General features: G+C 45.4%; 1 protein-coding gene across 1 annotated transcript in view; it reads left to right on the forward strand.

The window, feature by feature from the left end:
* Positions 1–3223: 3223 nt before the first annotated feature.
* Positions 3224–24834, forward strand: part of STRIP2 (striatin interacting protein 2) — an 86911-nt gene continuing 65300 nt past the window's right edge. Inside the window, exons 1-3 of the mRNA XM_083183292.1 lie at positions 3224–3374; positions 11753–11822; positions 13171–13245. Of these exons, the coding sequence (XP_083039418.1) occupies positions 3330–3374; positions 11753–11822; positions 13171–13245 (190 nt within the window). The 5' untranslated portion in view covers positions 3224–3329. The remainder of the gene's footprint in view (positions 3375–11752; positions 11823–13170; positions 13246–24834) is intronic.

Below are 24834 nucleotides of genomic sequence, written 5' to 3' on the forward strand. Positions count from 1 at the left end.
AAGATCCACTACATGGTGACGGAGCAGCAGGAGGTCACTTTCTTGCGGCGTTGACCTCCTGCCGCCGAGCGACGAACACAAACACGTCAAATGTCAGGCGAGCTACCAAAAATCACGGGTTGGCGGCAATGTTCCCTCTAATTTTACGAAGGCTGTGTGCGGCTAAAGATTTTGGCTGTGCAACTTTGGAATGAAATTTACATTTTTGTGCGTCACTTATATATAACTGGAAAATGACGTTCAGCATTTGCGTTAACTTTACTTCAAAATTATATTAAACATTTGAACATTCAAATTACAGTACACAATGTAGTTAATGGGTAAAACACACATTAATTGAGTCCACAACTGCAAAGAGGGACCACTGCTGCTTTGTGCGCTCAATTGTAATGTCTGTGCGCACGCTCGTCAAGGTGTGTGCGCGCGCACGTGCGCACAGCTTAGAGGGAACACTGGTTGGCGGTCCCTGCTCTATGCTTTTTGTAGTAGATGCTATGCAATCTAGTACTAAAAGCACGGAGTTCATTGCACCGTGTATGGGCACCTTTAGACTATATAGTGCAGATCTGCACTATATAGTCTATGCAGCCAAGACTTTCTGGCTGCGATACAGGTGTGCGCATCGGGATTGCAAGGGTTAAAACCTGTGCGATCTGCATGCGATCCAGATGAGATTTTGACTATATAGTCAAAATCTCATGCACATTGTACGAGTGTGCACACACCATTAGATTGTCCCTATGGGCTATTTCACGCGCTCCGGCTCTTGCCGTACGGCGAAATTCCGCACGGCCAGGAAGTCGTGCACACAGTAGTTTACAATGGAGGGAATGGCCACAGCCCGGCAGCTGTCCCTTCCAGTGGTGGGATCCGGCTGCAACCGGACAGGTCCATTATTAACTACAGTGTGTGCGGCACGGCTTTTCGCCGTGCGGGATTTCGAAGTCCGTCAGGAGCCGGAGTGTGTGAAATAGCCCTTAAGATGATAAGGTAGTGTGCAAAGTTTGAAGACGATATGATTATTTAAAGCGTGAGAGACTTAATGTGGAACATCCATCCATCCATACACACACACACACACACAATCATCATTCAATTAAACGTATGTGTGTGTGTGTGTGTGTGTGTCTGCACATCATATATATATATATATATATATATGTATATATATATATATATATTTATATATATCACCTCCCTGTTACCAGGTTTAACAAAAACATACGGTATACATATACGAAGTCATTCTAGGAGAGAAGAAATACTTATTTTATCTGTACCAGAAAGTATTGAGAATTCCTTTTTTTAGCCTATGAAAGGCAATCATACTTTTGAGATATGTAAAGTTTAATAATAATTTTAAAACTTTTCTGTATATTCAGCCGCCTGTATATAAGTTCTCATCAGACAATCCATGTTTTTCCAACATCTCTGTTTCCATTAACAATCCCATCTGCTCAATCAATGGGTTTTTAAGGCATATTGAATATTATTTTAATAAATATACTGGTGTAATATATATTTTGTCTGCAAATATTGTATGTAAAATCAATGTAAGCAATGTTATGATGTTGATAGGAATCTATGTCATATTTTATAGATCAAAAATACCCCCCCTAACCGGAACGAAACGCGTTAGGTCTTGATCATTATCTCTGAAAATAAAAATTATCCCAAAGAATCAGAATCTACAAGCATATTCTTCTTTCATATTTTATTTAAATATTTTTATGGACATTGCACATTGTAACTAGGGCGCTTCTGACACTATTGTGGGTATATATATATATATATATATATATAACCAACAGTCAGAACCGGCACATCAGGACTTAAACGTAGCCAATGCAGATAATGTGCCCCAGTGCCAGCAATAGGGACCTCGCAGCCCCTTGTAGATACACACTGGAAGAAAGGGCACTCAGGGACTCAGTCATAAAGCGCCAACGTTTCGGGGTCTCCCCCTTCGTCAGGACAGGTACTATATACCTCATATAACATCAGGTTATACTATATACCTGTCCTAACGAAGGGGGAGACCCCGAAACGTTGGCGCTTTATGACTGATTAAACCAGTCCACTTTCACCATACTGAGAGTCCCTGAGTGCCCTTTCTTCCAGTGTGTGTATATATATATATATATATATATATATATATTTTTTTTTTTTTTTTTTTTTTTTTTGGAGGATCCGCACTCACAGCCAGCCAAGGTCATCAATTGGGGTGCTTAACTAGAGTGACAATCAATGTGTCCTAATAATATTCTGTGTATGGGATGATTAATCCATCCCTTTAGAATGTAAGCTCTCACGAGCAGGGCCCTCTCTCCTTATGTGCCTTTCTTAGAATATATAAACCTTTGCCACCCTGATAATTGCTTCAGTGTCCTGTCCCCTGGTGCACCTATCCATATTAACCATGTACTTGTCCGAAACTGTCTTGTACTGTAATTTGTTATGTGTTTTTGATTATAACTATGCTCTGTAAAGCGCTGCGGAATCTGTGTGCGCTATATAAGAAACTGTTAATAAATAATAAATAAATAAATCCACGATGAGCACTCACCAGTAAAAACATCAATCTTTTAATTTCTTACTTGCTTATTACAATATAAAGATCTTACTTCGAGGATCCTCAGATCCTGTAGGTCGACGTTTCGGCCACTAGAGGGCCTTTTTCAAGACAGCTCCAAATACTCACAACTGCACAGTTCAAGGATTTCAAGTACTTAAAATCTTTGAACTGTGCAGTTGTGAGTATTTGGAGCTGTCTTGAAAAAGGCCCTCTAGTGGCCGAAACGTCGACCTACAGGATCTGAGGATCCTCGAAGTAAGATCTTTATATTGTAATAATAATAAGCAAGTACGAAATTAAAAGATTGATGTTTTTACTGGTGAGTGCTCATCGTGGATTAATCATCCCATACACAGAATATATATATATATATATATATATATATATATATATATATATATATATATGCAGGTGTATGTATATGTTTGTTTTGTACTCTTTACTTAATGCAACGACACCTAACCCTAGGTCTCTCTCTGTCACCGCGTGTGTAACAGGCGAGTGTCTCCGTCACAGGATGTCACAAACTAACTGACCCGCCGCCAGTCTCAGGACAGTCACACCTCGCGCAGCCGCCCAGTAGCCGCGCCCTCTCCGTACTTTTGTCCAATCGTTAGAAAGAAAAACACGTTCCCCGGCCCACCCCGCTCTCCTGCGCCAATCCGCCAGCGTGCATGGCGCCCCGCCCGTGTCAGCACGTGTGTCACACACATAGCTGGGACGGGGGGCGGCGGGTGACAGCAGGTGCGGCGGCATGGTGGAGCCCGGGAGCAACAGGAGCAGGAGGAGGGAGTCCGAGGTGAGAGATTGGCAGCCAGAGCAGGAGACCGTGGAGGGAGCTTAGGAGAGGGACTCTGGTGGTCACCTGGGGAATGCATGGCGGCTGCCTGACGGGCGAGGGGCATCGCTGAGTTATGGGATTGGCTGTGACTGCAAACATGTACTTTGTGTTAAGGGTGGGGGTGTAAGGCAATTTATAGCTCATAAGATGTTATAATTAGCAGGGATTGTTGGGACTTGAAGCTCACAAAAGCTGCAGTGCTGTATGGTCCCTAACACTAGGCTAGTGTCATGTGACCTCAGAGGTACAGGACACATTTCTAGCATTCTTGTTAAGTGCCCTACATACATGCCGATGTGTGTATGGTTTTCTAGCGATGCTAGAACGATCAGCAGACAGTGCTGACAGCCCACACACAGGGCAACCTGTGAGCGAGCTGACAGCGCCAGTGTTCTCCGGTAGAGAACAATGACGATCAGCAAGATTCATGCTTATTGACCACAGATCTCGTCCAGCGATAGCAACGCTCGACGACCCACATCGCTGTCGCTATGGCCCCTACACACACCGATGTATGGGCATTTGCCAAATTTAGCAAAGTTGCTTAGACAATGCCTTAATATCAGCATGTGTTTAAGGGGCCTACACACATGCCGATATTAAGGCATTTTCTAAGCGACTTTGCTTAGTTTGGCAAAGTTGCTGAGAAAACGCCCCTACATCGGTGTGTGTAGGGGTTATAGCGACAGCGATGCACGTCACTATCGCTGGCCGAGATTGATGAGCAGTGTCCATTAATCTCGCTGGTCTCCAGTGATTGATGAGCAGTGTCCATTAATCTCGCTGGTCTCCAGTGTTCTCCCCCAGAGAACACTGTCTCTATGTGCTGAGCGACAGAGGCGTAGAACTGCCCGACTTAGCATAGCTCAAGTCTCTGGCAGAAATCGCCATGTGTGTAGGCCCCTTTAGTCCAAGTAAGCGAGCAGCCGAGTATTCTAGGTCCAAAGGTGGCTACATAAAAATGTTTATTTTTGTGAAGAATGCAGTCCTATATGAATGTAACCATTTCCCTGTGATTGAATTAGGTGAGCGAAGACCAGCTGTCTCCTCTCCACGTGATCTGTAATCTATTATCCTGTATTCCTTTGGCGCCTTAAAATAAACATAAGCAGAAACAGTGCAAACAAAACAAGAAAAAAGTGCAAAATACTTAAACATAGTTGACCGTGATTGGAAAAGAACTGTCTCGTTTCAGGAACCTCTGTTCACTGGCTCACGCAGGGCCGGCCCAACCATTACGCTGGGTACGCAGCCGCGTAGTGCGCCGCACTGTGGAGGGTGCCATCACTGTCTTCTCACTCCATTTGCCAGGCGCTCGCTGACATTATATTTAATGTGTTGCCTCTGGGCACCAGCAGGGGGACACAGAGTCTGAGCAATCATGTGGCCAGTGCACGGTTTGCCAGGGGGGCTACTTGTTACACCATGGGGAGTGGAATAGCTTTAAAGACTCGGCTCCCCTCGTCCCATCTGCCCAGGTCAGTGCATTGTAGCTTTACTGCGCACAGGTTCATTACCGCGCCTACCTGGCACACACGCAACACACATTTCTAGCACCTTGCACACCTGTGTGTGCGCAAGGAAGCTCCACAAGCAATAGTACCTCCGGCCCTGTTCCGTAGCTGCACTCTCCACCATAAAAAGCCACAACCACGTATCCACCCAGCTCCCCCAAGGTCCCATGTGTAGAACTGACTGCTCAAGAGTGTCTTCTAGGCTCAGGCCTGACTGGATGTCTGAGTAGGTCCCCATTTAGGTGCATGGCTGTGTATGTAGATGAAATAGGGTGTTTATGTAGGGCATGGGTCCTCAAACTGCGGCCCTCCAGATGTTGTGAAACCACAAATCCCAGCATGCCTTGCCACAGTTTTAACACTCCTTATAGCAAAACTGTGGCAATGCATGCTGGGATTTGTAGTTTCACAACATCGGGAGGGCCACAGTTTGAGGACCCATGATGTAGGGGTACATTGTCAATTTGAGTTGTGTGTGGCAGTAAGGGTGGTTGTAGAATGGTATGGTGGGGACTCTGGCTGAGTACCATATGGGGTTATTGGGAATAAGAGGTTATGTGTGTGGTGATAAGGGGGATAGGAGCTGTGTGATGCAGAATGAGACTTGATGATAATTAGTGAGCTGTCTGCCCTTTGAAAGGACCAGTTCTTTTCTGTTAGCGGAGACTCTCATGGAAAAGAGCAGAGGTCAGTGTTCCCTCTAAGCTGTGCGCACGTGCGTGCGCACACAACTCGACGAGCTTGCGCACAGACATTGCAACAGAGCGCACAAAGCAGCAGTGGCCCCTTTTTGCAGTTATGGACTCAATTAATGTGTGTTTCACCCATTAACTACATTGTGTACTGTGTTTTGAATGTTTACATTTTAATATCACTTTGAATTCAAGTTAACACAAATGCTGAACGTCGTTTTCCAGTTACCGTATATATAAGTGACGCATTAGAGTGAACATTGCCCTGGGCGCTCCCTCCCAGCACTATTCACAGCGCCCTAATATAATCAAATCTAACGAAGGAACTTTCACAAACCTGAGTATGAAACAATTCATCTTTACTCATGTAATATCACCCATACTACTTTTATATGGACCCTGCTATGTCAGAATGGGAGGAGGGGGGGTTTGTTAACGGGTTAGGGTTGCGAGGAGGGAGGGTTAGATTTGGGGAGGGGGGGTGTTAGTGGTAGGCTGTGAGTAGAGCAGAGCATAACTTATACCCCTTTCCCACTGCAGGCTTTACACGTGTAAATGCCGTTTTTTTAGCCTTTTTAAACGGCTAGAGCTGCAGTGGGAAAGCTCCAGGTTGCTTTACACGGGTAACAAATACCGGTTTTTGTTACCCGTGTAAAAAGCAGTGTTTTTACCGTGTAATAGCCGTTTTTTCGGCAGTGGGAAAGGGGTAGCCCTTTACCCGTTAAAAAAAAAACCGGCATGGGGTCCCCCCCCACTGCCGAAACCAGCACCAGGCTGAAGGAGCCGGGGCTGGTAATAAAAAATCAGGAAACCCGACAAATAGGGGTTCCCTGATTTTTTACAACCAGCCCCAGGCTCCAGGTCCGGGGCTGGTTCCCAAAATACGGGGGACAAAATGACTAGGGGTCCCCCGTATTTTAAGAACCAGCCCCAGGCACAACCAGCCAGCAGGGTAATGCCACAGCCGGGGGACACTTATGATATAAGTTCCCGCGGCCAAAGCATTAACCCTACCGACCAGTCAGCCTGGCCAGGGGCCCTGGGGGAGTGGGGACCCCCCCAATAAAGGGGTCCCCCCCCTCCAGGACTTACCTGACCAGGCTGAAGCCTGGTGCTGTCCCCGGTGACCCTGGAGCGGTGGTCACCGGGCTGATGGTATTGTGTAAAAAATAGAATAAAAACCATTGTCTTTTACTGGTGAACTATGAGTCCCAGCAAGCCTCCCCCGCAAGCTGGGACTTGGAGAACCACAAGTCCCAGCCTGCGGGGCATTAAAGGGCCCGCTGGGTCTTGTAGTTCCACAGTAAAAGAAAGAGTTAAATAAACACACTGACACACGTGAAAAATAAAAGTTTAATACATACATAACACATACATACTGATACTTACCTATCTTGAGCCCGTAGGTAGCCCTGGTCCTGATGTCCTGGTCCGTGTCGGCGTCTGTATCCAGTCGGCATCCCTGTCGGCGACGGCGTCGGCGGTCCGGAGTCCGAAGAAATCCATTTGGGAAGCTGTGGAAGGAAATCCTACTCACCTGTCCCAGCGCGACGTAGTCCAGGTAAGGTCTTTGCAAAAAAAACAAACCGAACACCCGATCCAAGCGGACAGCTGAGAGACGCACGGTGTGTTTACATCGTGCGGCTCCGCCCCCGAATGCCGCTATAGGCCGCCTTGCGGCCTAGCGGCTCCTGATTGGCCGCTAGGCCGCAAGGCGGCCAATAGCGGCATTCGGGGGCGGAGCCGCACGATGTAAACACACCGTGCGTCTCTCAGCTGTCCGCTTGGATCGGGTGTTCGGTTTGTTTTTTTTGCAAAGACCTTACCTGGACTACGTCGCGCTGGGACAGGTGAGTAGGATTTCCTTCCACAGCTTCCCAAATGGATTTCTTCGGACTCCGGACCGCCGACGCCGTCGCCGACAGGGATGCCGACTGGATACAGACGCCGACACGGACCAGGACATCAGGACCAGGGCTACCTACGGGCTCAAGATAGGTAAGTATCAGTATGTATGTGTTATGTATGTATTAAACTTTTATTTTTCACGTGTGTCAGTGTGTTTATTTAACTCTTTCTTTTACTGTGGAACTACAAGACCCAGCGGGCCCTTTAATGCCCCGCAGGCTGGGACTTGTGGTTCTCCAAGTCCCAGCTTGCGGGGGAGGCTTGCTGGGACTCATAGTTCACCAGTAAAAGACAATGGTTTTTATTCTATTTTTTACACAATACCATCAGCCCGGTGACCACCGCTCCAGGGTCACCGGGGACAGCACCAGGCTTCAGCCTGGTCAGGTAAGTCCTGGAGGGGGGGGACCCCTTTATTGGGGGGGTCCCCACTCCCCCAGGGCCCCTGGCCAGGCTGACTGGTCAGAGGGTTAATGCTTTGGCCGGTGGGACTTGTATAAAAAGTCTCCCCCCGGCTGTGGCATTACCCTGCTGGCTGGTTTGGCCTGGGGCTGGTTCTTAAAATACGGGGGACCCCTAGTCATTTTGTCCCCCGTATTTTGGGAACCAGCCCCGGACCTGGAGCCTGGGGCTGGTTGTAAAAAATCAGGGAACCCCTATTTGTCGGGTTTCCTGATTTTTTATTACCAGCCCCGGCTCTTTCAGCCTGGTGCTGGTTACGGCAGTGGGGGGGACCCCACGCCGTTTTTTTTTTTAAATTCTCCCCCCCCCCCCCTATCTTTACACTGCTTAAACGGGTTTTTAAACGGGTAAGTGTGAATGTGACAAAAACAGCTTTTAAACGGTAATTTACCGTTTAAAAGCTGCAGTGGGAAAGAGTCTTTATGGCTCTTACCCGTTTAAAGACCCGTTTAAAAAAAACGGGTCTTTACCCGTGTAGGCAGTGGGAAAGCAGCATTATATTGGGAAAAGGCAGCACTGATTGAACCTAAAAGTTTGGTGACATTTTGGGAAGTCATTACTGACTGACACATTTTAAAAGATCAATCAGTGGTTGTAATTATTTCATTTGTCAGCTGTAATGAGACCTGCAAATTCTGGTCTGTTGTACCCCTTTCAGACAGAAAAAAAAAACCTGGAATTTCCCTGGTCCTGGAGGGTAGGTTTTTTTTTCTGTCTGAAAGGGTCAACCCCCGGTCTAAAATACCCGGGCTTCAACCCAGGAATTTACCTGGGTTTTTCCCAGGTCTGAATTCCAAAAACCTGGCTGTCTGAAAGGAATCGACCCGGGTTTTTGGGATTATTACACATGGTTAGGCACTGATTGGCTCTCCTGGTGGGGTACACCCTGTGCATTTCCATGCCCACTCCGATGTGCAAAGTAGGGTTGATGTTACCAGCGCTGTCACAGTAGCTTACTGTACATTACTACTAATTGAACTGACGCCGTAGTCTTTAGACCAGGCATGTCCAACGTTGGCCCTCCAGATGTTGTGAAACTACACATCCCAGTATACAGACTCAGACACACACACTATACAAGTGTCATATATCATTAATCAACACCATGTGCTATGAAGTGCCTCAATGTAGCAGCCGCCCCTTGTTTAACAAATACAAGTTATCTTCTGCTCTGTATACAGGAAACTGTTTTCAGAGAGGATTTAATATGATGCGATAAATTGTGGCAATATCCCAATTCCACAACCCAGCTAAAAAACGGTCAGGATTGGCAAATAAGGCATTTTTAACATGAAATTTATCAGATTCACTGACACATCACCGATCATTGCTGGTCAGCAGATCCGGTCTGCGGTGGCTTCTGGGTCAGATAAACGGCATTAAGATTTATGGGGTCCTTAAGTACAAATACTGCAATCTCTATGATAAGGGGCAGTGATAGATATTAATGATATGTCCTTAGCATGTAGGGTAATTGTGTTAAAGCTTGCCAGATTTATTGCAGAAGTTAATACGGATACTCAATTCAAGGGGCTCGACTAATGGAAAAAAGGGGCAGCCCAGTTTTATGCCAGTGGATATCAAATATGGTGTATTTGAAAGTAACTTTTTCTAATACTTCTGCACATTAGGAGTAATATAGTGTAGAAATTCTAGTAAGGAATTTATCTGTAGAACCCATATGCCTTATCTTGCAACCAAGGATAATAACAGGGAGAGAAGTTTAATAGTGTTTATGGAATTAATTAAATCTACAGTGTTTTTGCCTTTTTATTAATAGGATAAATATGTGCATCACAATTGGTTCAGGCACTAAAATAATAAACCTGGACACATAGGGAAAGTGAACCTCAACATAATTGGTGTTCATTTTAGCACTCTTTTATTCAAAGCCTGTGCAATTCCTCTTCCCTGCCCTGGGGTGTCGCTCTCTGCTGTGGTGCTTCTTGCACAGGTCTGGTCTATATTTCGGCACTGATATGCAGATTGCAGAACAGAACTTTGCTAGAAGCACCACTGCAGAGTGTGACACCTCCGGCAGGGGAATTGCATGGGTTTTGAAAGATACAGGGTACCAGGAGTCTAAAATAAGTATCTCTCAAGTGTGAAAACAAAATATTAAACATCACAAGAACGGCACTGTATATTAAATAAAGCCTTAACACCAGAATTTTTTTTTTTTATATTCACAAATAACATGTTTATTTGTATTTATTATTAGCAATTCTATGTTAATGCTGTACATAAATGCCAACAATGAATTGGGTATAGTATTTAAAAGGGAAAAAAAAATCTGAAAATGTGTATAAAATAAACTTTCACCTTCAGTCAGATTTGGAAATTAATTTTTTTTTATGGTCTGTTTAAGGAATAAAAGTAATTTGATCAAATTACTCATATTGTTTGTGGGAACTTGTATAATATATAGTAACAGCATCCTAGTAACCCCTCCAGGATCATGGCAGGGCATGGTGGAGAGAGAAAGAGGGCAGCTTTAGCTCTGCCAGCCCGCACGCCGATGTCATTAATGTAAGCAGGCCCGGCCCGCTGATGTCACTTTTGTGGATGGCTGCCCCCAAGCGCTCTGGTCAATATAAATGGATGCCGTGCACATGGTATCTATTCACACTGTGGCCGGGACCCACAGGCCCAGCTGTTATAGCAGGGAGTGTTTTGCCCCGGTTAAAACTGTGTAGAGCAGGGTTGGACAATAAGCGGCTCTCCAGCTCATCCCAGCAGGCCTTGCATCAGTTTCAGCAAGGCTAAATAGAAATCTAAGGCAAGGCATGCTGGGATGTGTAGTTCATCAACAGCTGGAGTGCCTCTTGTTGCCCACTCTTGGTCTAGAGCAGGGCTGGGCAACAACGGCCCTCCAGATGTTAATGAACTACACATCCCAGGATGCTTTGCATTAGTTTTGCTATGTGGCCATGCTGAAACTGATGCAAGGCATGCTGGGATGTGTAGTTCATCAACATCTGGAGGGCCGCTGTTGCCCAGCCCTGGTCTAGAGTGAACACTAGCAACCTGAGGTATTGCCCCTGTATCAGTGCAGAAGGATAGTATAGTAACTATAAATGAGATGTTGGTAGTCTTCTCTCTAGCACTGAATGGGATAAGTGACCTCTGCAGTCCTGCAGTTAGCTATAGACGGACAGATTTCAAGCAGCTGGGACTCACAAGAACTTATTATTAGATTCTGCTTCTGTCCATTACACGCCCTCAGCTGGCACTGCGGCCAGTTCATGACTTGATCTGTTACAGATTTAAAACCCTCCAGTAATACATTTACTTTTATAAACACATTTAAATAAAATATTGTATCTACTTGTAGGACTTTCAGACTTGTGTTGTGTTCCAGACAGACCCTGACATGAATGAAACATTCTGGACAATCTTTAAAGACATCAAGTTGATCTCACATTATTGTTTTCTTATTCTCAGGTTTTTATATAGTACCGTTTATCAAAATGGGCCACTTTAAATGAAATGGCTTGTTATGTGGATTGGAGCGCCACAAGGTGTGCTTCAAGAGAACTTTTTGCCTTACCTGTTCAGAAGCAAAGTCTCTCTAAAAAAGGGTTTGCATTGATGGACAAGTCCTGTACAGTTGGCTTTTTAATGTTCACCTATATCCTTTAATTTCAAACATTAGTATTGAGGGTGCTTTCGTACCAGTCACACCAGTGTGGTTATTTGTGGCTCTCTTTGTGGTAGTAGTACATGGTATAGCCAGCTAATTGGCTTTTGTTCTTTCCAGGGCTCACAAGATGGTCCCAGTTTGGAGTTTGAGTACAACGATGCAGACCACTTGCCAGCGGAGTTGGCAGGTAAATGTTTAAGCTTATCAATAACATACTGCTGCTGTCCTCTTTACATGATTACTCAAGCATATTCGTGGACTACACTTACAGTATATATATGCCAAGGAATTCTGTCTGTCTGTCTATAGGGTGGTTTCTAAATTCTAGTGGGCTAAAGGACCTTTCACACCCAGGGCACACCCACACCACCAATTGTTGCTTTTAGAAACCAGGTAGTGAGCCTGCGAGGGTCCATTTGGGTATCCCTTGTTCCAATCTTGCTTCTCTTCTCTCCATCCCCTCTCCTCCCCTGTCATGTCAGGAGGTCCTTTTAGCCCACTTGAATTTAGACCTAACTATATGTCTAGTGTCTCCAAAACACTGCCATCTGTTGGCAGCGAGTGAAACTAAATCTTTCTCTCACTCACATGCACAAACACAGAGGCAATCACAAGGTAGCAGAGTTGCTTTCAAAGCATTAGCTTCGAGCGGGTTTACTAGTAGCATAATATGGTCTTTGACTGTGATTTAAGCAGCACACCTAGATTTCCTCTACGTTGCATGTGGTAAATATGTGAGGAGCAGAAGGGAGCATTTCCTAAACTTAGTTTTGTTAGTGCTTAGCAAAGGCCAAAAATGTTAAATAAAATAAAGGTTATCGAGGGCTCATTTTGATGGGTATTGTGATAGGGCACATAAAATAGGACACATTTTGCAGATGTAACTTGCAAATTACTGGATAGAATGTCATCTTCAGGTAGTGGAGGTGTAGGAGTATGTGTGCAGTGAGTGGAGGGTTGGGGAATGTTGGGTGGAAATACCTCTCCAGAGAGCTGAGGAGAGGTGCACAATGGAAGGAAAGGCATCACCAGAGATGTAGGTGTGTGCTGGGTGGAAAGGTGTCACCAGAGAGCTTTGGGTACTGGATGGAATGTCCTCTTCAAGGAGTGGAGTAGTAGGAACACTGGTTGTAGAGGTGTATCCATAGAACAGAGAGTGTGTTGGGTGGAGAGGTGTCAGCAGAGAGTAGAGGGTATACATTGAGTGGAGAGGCATCTGCAGAGATATGAGGATAGGTGTGTGCTGGGTGAGGAGGTGTCACCAGAGAGTGGAGGGTTAGGGAGTACTGGGTGGAAAGACATCTCCAGAGTGCTTGGTGGTAGGCGCACAAGCTGAAGAAAGGCATCGCCAGAGACTGGGAGTAGGTATGCACTGGGCAGGAAAGTGTCACCAGAGAGTGGGGAGTAGGTGGTTGCAAGCAAGCCATTAAGGAAAATTGGTGCAATCCTAAAACAAATTGTGCTGTACATCAAATATGCTTTGTAAGTAAGATCTCAAGGTTCCAACCATAATCTGTTTGGCCTTATTCTCACAGAGCTGTACAGTTACACAGAGGAGACAGACCTATGCATGAACCGCCAGTGTTTTGAGGAAAAGTTTAAGCTCCAAGGTAATTCCTGATCATTTGTTTCCAGGGGTAAATCTCAAAGAAATATAAAACAGCTACTACACCAAACAGAATCGAAGTTATACCTGTATTTTAACAATTACTTTTTTGCAATACTTTGTACAGTAAGCTCCTTTGGACTTCTTGCTTCATGTTACCTGTATGGCATCTGCAACTACAAACTTAAAATACAAGCAAACAAATCCAACAATTATACATGCATGGTCAGATCCAGAAGAAAATGACAGGGGGCGCACCATTATTCAGACTTGATCGCAGGGCAAATTTGTTCTCAAAATGGACAAAACCAGGTTGCACTGTTGGGTGGGGCAAATGTTACATGTGCAGACAGTTTGGTTTGGGTGGGGTGTGTTCAAACGAAAATCTAAATTGCAGTGTACAAATAAAGCAGCCAGTATTTACCCTGTGCAGAAACAAAATACCCCCCCCCCCCCCCCTCTGCACGTTTTACATCTGCCCCACCTGCAGCGCAACATGGTTTTGCCCATTTTTTTTTTTTTTTTTTTTATAATATTTTATTAATTTTCTTTAGTATGAAATATAAAAACATGCATACATGTATATAGCAATACATAACAAACATGTATACATCTATATAGCAATACATATCAAAAACACAAAAATATAACAATACCTGGCAGTAATGCCTATCAATCCTTTAACGGCAATACCTAATGCTTCAACTATGCTATCAGCGTCTTTTGCTGTGGCCTTCTTGTATATTCTATATCTTTCCCGCCTTTTATCCCCATATTTACTCCATAGACCTGTTTATTTATTTCTTTCTCTCTGCTTAAGTCTTATCTTTGTTCGTTTATTTAAAATGGGTGTCTTCCAAGGCGTACTGTTTCTTCATTATACCAAGAAGTTAATTTTATTGCCTGTCTTAGCGATTCTTTTGTTGTTGGAGAAATGTTTTTAATATACGGTGCCCAAATGGAAAAGAATCTTTCCGCCTTCCTTTCTTTATTTAAAGACATTTCAAGCCAGTCCATATGGAACAGGTGCGAGACCCGGGGTTCTAGCAAAGTTAGAGTTAAGGTATTATTTGACACCCACTGCGATAAGATTGTCTTCCGTGCTGCGGCGAAAATTTTTGCCAGGAATATTTTCTCTCCTTGGGTTATATTTCTTTCCCTTACTTGGGTATGTATATCCCACAGGGCCCATTCTGGAGTGAGCGCTACCCTGATCTCATATCTGTTCCATATGTAGTCGCCAATCGCCTGCCAAAACTTATTTACCTCTGGACACTGCCACATGCAATGCATTATGTCTGCATCAGCTACCTTACATTTAAAGCATGTTGAGTCTGATGTTAAACCCATTTGCCATCTTCTTTTCGGCGTATAATAGGCCCTATGCAGCAACTTATATTGCATCTCTGCATATGTGGCCGTGATTAACGTTTTATTTAATCGTACAAAAGCTTTTAAGATTGCTTGTGGTGTTATGCCTGGTAAGTCCTCTGACCACCTCGTAAACCCCATATTCTCTCCCTCCACTAATATCTGTTTTTTAATATGTTGATATATCAATGATGTTGTAATCATTTTGTTTTTATTCCCCATGCTCTTTATCATTTTATTTAGATTTTTCTCAGTTTCAATAACTGTTATTTTTCTTGTAATACTCTGGACATAACTTCTCAATTGGAAGTATACAAATCTGGGTATTGATTATATCAACATATTTTTCGCATAACCCCTGGTATGGCAAGACCGCTGTACAATTTTCGTTCATAACATTGTGCAGGGTTCTCATTCCCGCCCGGTCATAGCTCCTGACAAGTCTGCTATCTTGTAGGGTTGGCATGCCTGTTTCAGTATTGTGCAGTAATGATTGGAACAATGTGTTATGCAAAGTCATTCCCAGCCCAGCATGGGCAAGCCTCCATGCTGCACAGGTTGCCATCAGCATCGGATTATCTGCTACCTTTGCCGGGTATTTTGACGGCCTCATATGCAGCAAACTTGTCAGTGGTATTTCCGGGCAAGAAGCTTGTTCTATTGCCAAATTTACATAATGTTCTTTTGCGTGTATCCAATCTACCGCGTATCTAAAGTTCGCTGCCACTGTGTAACTCTTTATACATGGCAGATTAATACCTCCCAGTGAAGTTTGTTGGGTTAGTTTGTACATTGAGATTCGTGGCTTTTTTCCTTCCCATATAAATCTACTGATCTCTCTGTTTAGTAGTTGTATGTCAGGGTCTTTAATCAGCAGGGGTAGGGTTTGTATAACATATAGCAATCTAGGGAATGATATCATCTTAACCAGCTGGCATCTCCCTATATATGATAGCGGTAAAGACCGCCATGCCCGAAAGTCTGTTCCAATTTTTTTAATTACCGGTACATAATTTGCCTGGTACAGTTCTGCTGGGTTTGCCGTTATGACTAGCCCTAGGTATGTAATATGATGATCTGCCCATAAAAATGGAAAATCATGTGTCCATCCTATTTTTGCCTCTCTATGCAATGCCAATACCTTAGTTTTTGCTTTATTGACCATAAATCCTGATATATCCTCAAACTCCTTCAACGTCCTTAGAAGGCTAGGAAAGGCCTTCTGTGGGTTTGTAAAGTATAACAAAAGGTCATCAGCGTATGCTGATACCTTTAACTCTACGGCTCCGAATTGTATCCCCTTCCATTCCGTTTGGGAGTGGAAGATTCTAATAAGTGGGTCTATGGCGATGTTAAATAGTAGAGGGGATAATGGGCACCCCTGTGGGGTCCCCCGGGCCAGCTCAAATCTAGACGTATTCAGGCCGTTTATTGTCAAACTAGGTGATTCATCGCGCCCTACGGGCGCTCTTCACACCGTCGTAAGGGGCTGCGCCCCCTTAATTTGTGAACGTTTGTATATGAGAAATATGGTTAGAATTGTATGAAAGATGCCTGTATTGCAACTTAGGTGTCCGCGAATCGCGGGAGGGGGGGTCGCGGAGGGTGCCGCGAATTGCAGGAGGGGGGGTTGTGGGGGGGTGGATGCTGCGAATTGCGGGAGGGGGGTCGCGGGGAGGGTTGCCGCAAATCGCGGGAGGGGGGTTACGGGGCGGGGGTTGCGGCGAATCATGGTAGGGGGGGTCGCGGGGGGTGTGCCGTGAATCACGGGAGGGGGGTCACGGGGTGGGGTGCCGAGAATCGCGGGGGTGTGTGTGTGTGCCGTGAATCACGGGAGTGGGGGTTGCGGGGGGGTGGGGGGGGGGTGTGACGCGAATCGCCAAAAGAAAAAATCAACACAGAAAGGTCAACACATGTAAATGTTGACATAAGTGTGGCACTTCATTGGTGTCCATGTCGACACATGAGAATGAATATGAAAACATTCAAAAAATGAAAAAAAAAACTTCAAAAACTCATGTCAACCTTTTTCATTGTCGACCATAGCCATGTCAGTGTTTTCCATGTGCAGTTTAATTCTGGAGCTGCCGCGAATCGCGGGGGGGTGCCGCGAATTGCGGGAGGGGGGGTTACGGGGCGGGGGTTGCGGCGAATCATGGGAGGGGGGGTCGCGGGGGTGTGCCGTGAATCACGGGAGGGGGGGTCACGGGGTGGGGTGCCGAGAATCGCGGGGGAGGTGTGTGTGTGTGTGCCGTGAATCGCGGGAGTGGGGGTTGTGGGGGGGGGGGGGTGTGACGCAAATCGCCACAAGAAAAAATCAACACAGAAAGGTCAACACATGTAAATGTTGACATAAGTGTGGCACTTCATTGGTGTCCATGTCGACACATGAGAATGAATATGAAAATATTCAAAAAATGAAAAAAAAAAAACTTCAAAAACTCATGTCAACCTTTTTCATTGTCGACCATAGCCATGTCAGTGTTTTCCATGTGCAATTTAATGCTGGAGCTGCCGCGAATCACGGGGGGTGCCGCGAATTGCGGGAGGGCGGGGTTCACAGGGGTTCCGGTGGGGGGTTGCCGCGAATTGCGGGAGGTGGGGGGTCACGGGGGGTGCCGCGAATTGCGGGAGGGGGGTTGCGGGGGGTGTGACGCGAATCGCCACAAGAAAAAATCAACACAGAAAGGTCAACACATGTAAATGTTGACATAAGTGTGCCACTTCATTGGTGTCCATGTTGACACATGACAATGAATATGAAAACATTCAAAAAATGAAATAAATCTTCAAAAACTCATGTCAACCTTTTTCATTGTCGACCATAGCCGTGCCAGTGTTTTGCATGTGCCATTTAATCCTGAGGCTGCCGCGAATCGCGGGTGGTGCCGCCATTTGCGGGAGGGGGGGGGTTGCGGGGGGTGGGTGCCGCGAATCGCGGGAGAGCGGGGTTCATGGGGGTTCCGGTGGGGGGTTGCCGCGAATTGCGGGAGGGGGGGGGGTCGCGGGGGGTGTGACGTGAATCGCCACAAGAAAAAAATCAACACAGAAAAGGTCAACACATGTAAATGTTGACATAAGTGTGGCACTTCATTGGTGTCCATGTCGACACATGAGAATGAATATGAAAATATTCAAAAAATGACAAAAAAACTTCAAAAACTCATGTCAACCTTTTTCATTGTCGACCATAGCCATGTCAGTGTTTTCCATGTGCAATTTAATTCTGGAGCTGCCGCGAATCACGGGGGGGTGCCGCGAATTGCGGGAGGGGGGGTCGCGGGGGTGGGTGCCGCGAATCGCGGGAGGGCGGGGTTCACAGGAGTTCCGGTGGGGGGTTGCCGCGAATTGCGGGAGGTGGGGGGTCACGGGGGGTGCCGCGAATCGCGGGAGGGGGGGTTGCGGGGGGGTGTGACGCGAATCGCCACAAGAAAAAATCAACACAGAAAGGTCAATACATGTAAATGTTGACATAAGTGTGCCACTTCATTGGTGTCCATGTCGACATATGACAACGAATATGAAAAAATTAAAAATAAATCTTCAAAAACTCATGTCAACCTTTTTCATTGTCGACCATAGCCATGTCAGTGTTTTGCATGTGCCATTTAATCCTGGGGCTGCTGCGAATTGCGGGGGGGAGGTGCCGCGAATCGCGGGAGGGGGGTCGCAGGGGGGGTGCCGCCAATCGTGCAAGGGGGGGTCGCGGGGGGGGGTATTTTTGCCGCGAATCGCGGGAGGGAGGTCGCGGGGTGGGTGTTTTTTCCGCGAATCGGGGGGGGGGTCACGGGGGAGGGTTTGCCGCGATTCGCGGGAGGGGGGGGTCGCGGGGTGGTGGTTATGCCGCGAATTGCGGGAGGGGTCGTGGGGGGGTTCTTTTTGCAGCGAATCGCGGGAGGGGGGGGTCGCGGGGGTGTTTTTGCTGCGAATCGCGGTAGGGGGGGTCGCGGGGGAGCGGGAGGGGGGGGTTTTGCCGCAAATCGCGGGAGGGGGGCGCTCACCTGGTGGCTGTGGAGTAGCAGTGCTGGGCAACATGGGAAGGCAGTGGGTGTCTGGCACTGTCTGTGGGCTCACTGGGCTGGTTCTCTGTCACATACCTCCCAACATCACCCTCTCCAGGAGGGACACAATGCTCTGTTTCTAGACTTCCCCTTAATGTATGATTGCCATCACCTGTTTTAAACAGGTTAATTTCTCAGAAAGGTGTTCAGCACAGATGAAGGCAATCACACATTAAGAGGAAAGTCCAGGAACAGAGCGTTATAGACACAGACACCCACTTTGAGTGACAGATGTAGCCAAATATATAGGAGATGCGCTTTCGGCGAGGAATACAGGTTCCTGAACAAAGTGATAAATCCCACTCCCAGCCTTTGCGTATGAAATACCCTTAACAAATGTGCCCAGGATACTCGATCAAATGCCTTGTCGGCATCACAACTCACCAGCAGGGAGTTTCCCTTAGCTAGTGAGTGTGATTGTACCAATGCCGCTATCACTTGCCTGATGTTATGTATTGAAGATCTGCCCCTTAAAAATCCCGTCTGTGACGGGTGAATCAATTTCGGCAAAACCAGCTGTAATCTGTTAGCAATAATGGGTGTTAGGATTTTGAGGTCCTGATTTAATAATGAGATCGGTCTATACGATGTCACCAAATTTGGATCTTTTCCCATTTTTTTAATCACAATTATTCTTGCCTCGTTGAACCCCATCGGGGGTGAACCACCCTTAATGATGTAGTTAAAAAAGGCAAGCATGTATGGCATCAATTCTGGTAGCGTCAATTTATAATATTCCGCACTTAGGCCGTCAGGCCCTGGTGATTTACCTTTTGATAGTTTATTTATAACTTGTTTGAGTTCTACTTCTGTTATTGGGTCTATTAATGCCTCACTTTCTGATTTTGTTAATGTAGGGAGTTTGGCTCTTCTCAGGAAGTCCATCCCTAGCTTTGGTTGATCTTGGGGTGGTGCATACAGGTCCTTATAATAATTTAAGAAAGCGTCCGCTATTTCTTCCGTCCTTTTATTCTGTATCCCTCCCTCTGAGGTTATGTTTATGATACGGGTTGCTGGTCGGTGTCCTCTGGCCACCGATGCTAGCAATTTCCCAGCCTTATTACCCCATCTAAAATACCTATGCTTTTGAAGGTCTAGGTAGTATTGAGCTTTTTCCGTACATACAGTATCGTATAGTGCTTTTGTTTCCAAAAATACCTGGCGGGTCTCCCGAGTACCGCTGCTCAGCATTGCTGCATATGCTACTGATACCGCCGTACTCAGTTCTGCATATCGTTTCTGTATTATTTTTCGTTTTACTGCTACATAAGCCATAATACAGCCCCGCATGACAGGCTTAGAGGCCGCCCAAAATAAATTTATGTCGTCTATGTGCTGTATATTATCTTCCACATAATTTTGAAGGTGCTGCTTCAATGCTGCCCCAAACTCGGGGGAATCCGCCAAGTATGTAGGAAATCTCCAATTACGGGACTGGGCGATTGGAGCCTGCAGTGATAGCTTGAACCAAGTTGGTGCATGGTCTGAGATTAATATTGGTTCTATTTTAGACTGGATTACCCTTGTTAATAAAGTATTTTGTATTAGCCAAAAGTCTATTCGTGTTGATGTGTGATGTGGGTGGGAGTAAAAGGTATATTCCCTGTCTGCTGGGTGCTGATGTCTCCATGGATCTGCCACATCCAGGGAGCTCATCAGCAACCGCAGGCCTGGTGGGGGGGTGTTCCTGCTATTATCCTTGGATTTATCCAGTAGTTGCTGTTGTGTGGTATTAAAGTCTCCCCCTATTATTATCTGTCCCTCCGCCCAGTCCTGCAACTGCACATATAAGTTTGTAAAAAATTCCGTATTAGGGCCTGTAGGGGCATATATTGTAGCGATCGTAAACAATTCTCCCTCTATTTTTATTTTAGCAAACAGAAATCTACCTTCTGGATCTTGCAATTTTCCCATTATTTCATAACTCAATGATTTATTTATAATGAGCATAACTCCTCTTTTTTTTGTGGGGAAACAGGTGGTAAGGTATTCTGAAAACCAACTATCTCTGAAAGTATTAGGGTCTCCCTCCTTCCAATGAATTTCCTGCAAAACCGCTATGTCTGGTTTTAGGCGTTTTAGGTGCTGTGCTATTTTTTTTCTCTTCAATGGGGAATTCAATCCCTCCACATTCCAGGATACAAATTTTATACATGTACGATTGGTCCTTGAATCATTCGGGGAACTACTCATGTCAATTTATCTTTATGTACTCTACTATTTGGTTTACCTCCATAATAATGATATAACCTATGTTCGTGGATATTTTTACCTATTTTAAAGCCTTCAAGTGTTTGTATGAACATGCTTTCTGGGTGTTGTATACCGTTTAGTCCTAGTCGTGATATTATTAATTGTACTAATTTCCCCCTAGACCCCTTGAAACTCCCAATCGGCCCAAATAAATTTCCTCACGTGTGTGTGAGATATCTTTCTGTGAACTTGTGGTTCTATAACAAAAACAAAGAGAAAAGAAAAGAAAAATTAACCCGGCCAAGAAACCCCTGTTCCTCTTCTTTACCACACTACACCTCTGCTTCCGTCCTAACCGTGACCTTGCTAGCTTTACTAATGACCCTTTGGGCCCTCCGAGATCACTCAGTCGGCTCAAGAGCGTTCCCTCATATATTTGTAAAGTACCCCTCTGTAAATTTGTGTTTAGCAGAAAATTATCATTTCTCACAGGCCTAAGATGGAAACTATCTCTTTCCACAGTGATATGCCTATATTTTAGACTGGAAGGTAACCTTGTTAGTTTTACTAGTTCCCCCCTGGGTCCCCTGGAACCACAAAGTTGGTCCAAGGGCAGTGCTTCATAAAGGGTGCCACTCTGTGAATTTGTGATTCTGTGACGTAAACAATCAAATAGTGACAGTAACATAAAAACCCACTCAATCCAAGGATGCATATTATCTCTTTCCACAGCATTATCAAAATACGCTTCCTCATATGTTTGTGAAATACCTTTCTGTGAACTTGTAGTTCTGTGACAATAATAAAAATGAAAAAAAAAAAAAAAAGAGAAAAAATGGCCTTATTGACTTTACTAATGTCCCTTTGGGCCCTCTGAGATCACTCAGTCGGCTCAAACGCATTCCTTCATATATTTGTAAAATACCTCTCTGTGAATTTGTGATTCTATAACATACACTAAAAAAAAACAAAATTAGCAGAAAATTAGCGTTCTTCTCAGGCCTAAGATAAATATTTACTCTTTCCATAGTGTTATACCTATATTTTAAACTGAAAGGTGATCTTGTTATTTTTACTAGTTCCCCCCTGGATCCCCTGAGACCGCTCAGTTGGTCCAAGGACAATTCTTCGTAAAAAGTACCTCTCTGTGGATTTGTGATTCTATGACATGAACAATCGAATAGTACCAGTAAAGAAAAAACCATCTCCATCAGGAGATGCATGTTATCTCTTTCCACCGCACTATGCCTACATTCTAAAAAAAAAAAAAAAAAAGTGAAAAATAACCTTCCCCAGAACAAATATCCAAAAAATAGCAGGAGAATAAGGCCTATCCCAATCAAGAGATAGGTATTTTCTATGACCTAAGCAGTCCAGAAATATTAAGAACATCAATATGCATATGGACTCCAAACCAAGCAAAAAACAACCATTACATCTTTCAATGACATTACTATACCCAATTTCCCCCTTCCCTTTCTTTAGCTGTATAGTTACTCTATCAGTTATGTACTTTATGTTGATTATGAAAATTAGCATCCTATATAAATAGGCCCTTAACTTTAAGCCCTTGTAAATCATACCCTTTACTCTAGGTTCTATCATTGGCCTTAGCCCATTGATAATATACTTGCAGAGTTTGTTTCATCTTAGTCTTTGTCCTTTGGTATATACCCCGTACTTCCAAGGACCGAGTCCATGAAAATCTGGGCTGATGAGACTGTTTCAAACATGTATGATTTTTCATTGTGGGTTATCCGTAATTTTGCTGGGTAAATGAGTGCGAACCTGATACCTTTTTCAAACAAGGATTTACAGATTGGGGAAAATTCTTTCCTTTTTGTCGCGACCTGTGATGAGAAGTCCTGAAATAGAAGCACTTTTTCCCCCTGATATTTCAGGTCTCTCTTCTTTCTGTACATGTCCAGGACATGGACTTTATCCTGGTAATTCAGAAATTTGAAGATTACTGGTCGAGGTCTGCGGCGTTCGGATTGGCTTTCTGGGCCGATGCGGTGGACCCTCTCAATCAGCATATTTCCAGTTTCTGTCGAACATTGTAGTTCACGGGGTAGCCATTTTGAGGCCATATCCATCAGATCTTTTTGCTTTACCGATTCCGGCAGTCCAATCATCCGCAAATTATTTCTTCGGCTCCGGTTCTCGGCTTCTTCTAGTTTTTCCTGAATGTTTGTTATTGTTGCTTCATGGGAAATTATAGTGGCCTAAGCCAAATTCAGTTCGTCCTCAATATTAGAAATCCTCTGCTCCGCCTCGATCAGCCGAGACCCGTGTTCTCTGAGCTGTGTTACTACCGTCTCAATTGCTTCCTTGATGCCGGCCAATTTCTCATCGAGCAGTGGTGCCAGTATCGCGGTGATTTCTTTGGCAGTAATAGTCGCTGCTGTTTTTTGGGTTGGAGAGTCCACATTTTTAGATGTTATGTAATTATCTGGGGAAGCTGGTGGGCTAGTTATATAGGAGGACTGAAACTTTGTGTCTTTGCTTTTTGCAGCTGTACCTCCTTTGCCGCTTCTAGCTGTTTTCCCTACAAATTTCTCCATTACCTCTGCTCCCAAGCTGTCGACTCTTTGGCTGTGTGGCCCTTCTTTCTCCTATCACCAGTATACGTTTAGTGGGGAGGAACCAGCTGGGATCTAGGGTAGGCAGATCTTATAATCAGTAGTCAGCCGACCCCTAGGTATGCTTTTTCCGCACAACTGTCTATTAAAAGATTTGTATATGAGAGTAGTCCTTTAAGACCTGTGTGGCCTGGAGTTTTATGCTTCAGGAGGACAATAATGGAGTTTAGGGTATCAAAATTTCTATTGTTCCCTGAGCAGGTCCCCTCTCTCCACACTAAAGGCGATATATAATTCACCCCAAAACAGCAGCAGACACTTAACTTTGTAGAATTGTCATACAGTGCACCGGCCGGTGTATTACCTTAACCTTCGCTTGGATATGCAGAGGCAGCGGTGTGCGGGTTCTCGTGAGGCTGGATACCCACTCTTTCAAGAGGCAGCTCGATGTAATGGCTGGCTGCTTATTAGCTAGTGGTGCTGGCTTGCTTACTCAGCCTCCCGTCAGGCAGGGTCTGTCAGCTTCTCACCCCTCCGCTTCGTATATAGCGTCTCCTGACGAGGGAATAACTGCCCGCTCCTTCCGTGTGCAGCTCAGGGAAGTGGCTAGCTGCTTGGCGGCTGGGTGTGCTGGCGTCTTTCGTCCGGCGGCACTCTCCGGCTTCTCCCCACACAGCACAGCGTGTAGCAGAGCAGAACGCTGCGCTGCGGTCTCCGTCTCCGTCTCCTGACGTCTACAGCGTGTGACGTCCACCCGGTCGCCTTACTGACGTACCCGCTGGATCTGTATGGCGCGTCTGTTGGTCTCTGCGCCTGATTCCGGTTACGATGGCTCTTTGGTGGGAGAGCTGGATCCTCTCTTCTTCCCACGTTTATCTCCCAGATCCCCGTCTCTCACTCGGGTCTGTATCTCCAATACTTCGGCCGCTTTAGTTGGTAGCAGCCCTTGGAGCAGAGAGCTCACTTCAACACGGCCTTTCCCTAGGTCCGCCCACCGGAAGTTCCGGTTTTGCCCATTTTAAGAAAAAAAAATTGCCCAGTGATCAGGTCTGAATTAGGCCCTGTTAGCAGTGTTAAGGGATATGGTCTCACTGTAAGGGGTGTGGCCTTGCAGGATATGCCATCCCCATGAGCCACACGCCTCATTTTCGTCATGATGCAAACCCTAGACCCGTCACGCATTCAAAATGGGTGCTCCTCCAACCAAATGAGTGATATTGGAAGACCCGTTCTGTATGAATATAAATTTTGTTCACATGCCTGGTACTGGAAGGAAGCTGCGTTTTGAGGGAAGTTTGCCAGCCGCTCTGTCCTCTGCTTGTTATGCACACTGTACACATCCGACCCCATCCCTAATCGCTCCCTAATCAAGAATTGTTAAAGTTA

The sequence above is a fragment of the Crinia signifera genome, chromosome 4 (genome assembly GCF_055691185.1).
Source record: "Crinia signifera chromosome 4, ASM5569118v1, whole genome shotgun sequence".
Lineage (NCBI taxonomy): Eukaryota > Metazoa > Chordata > Amphibia > Anura > Myobatrachidae > Crinia > Crinia signifera.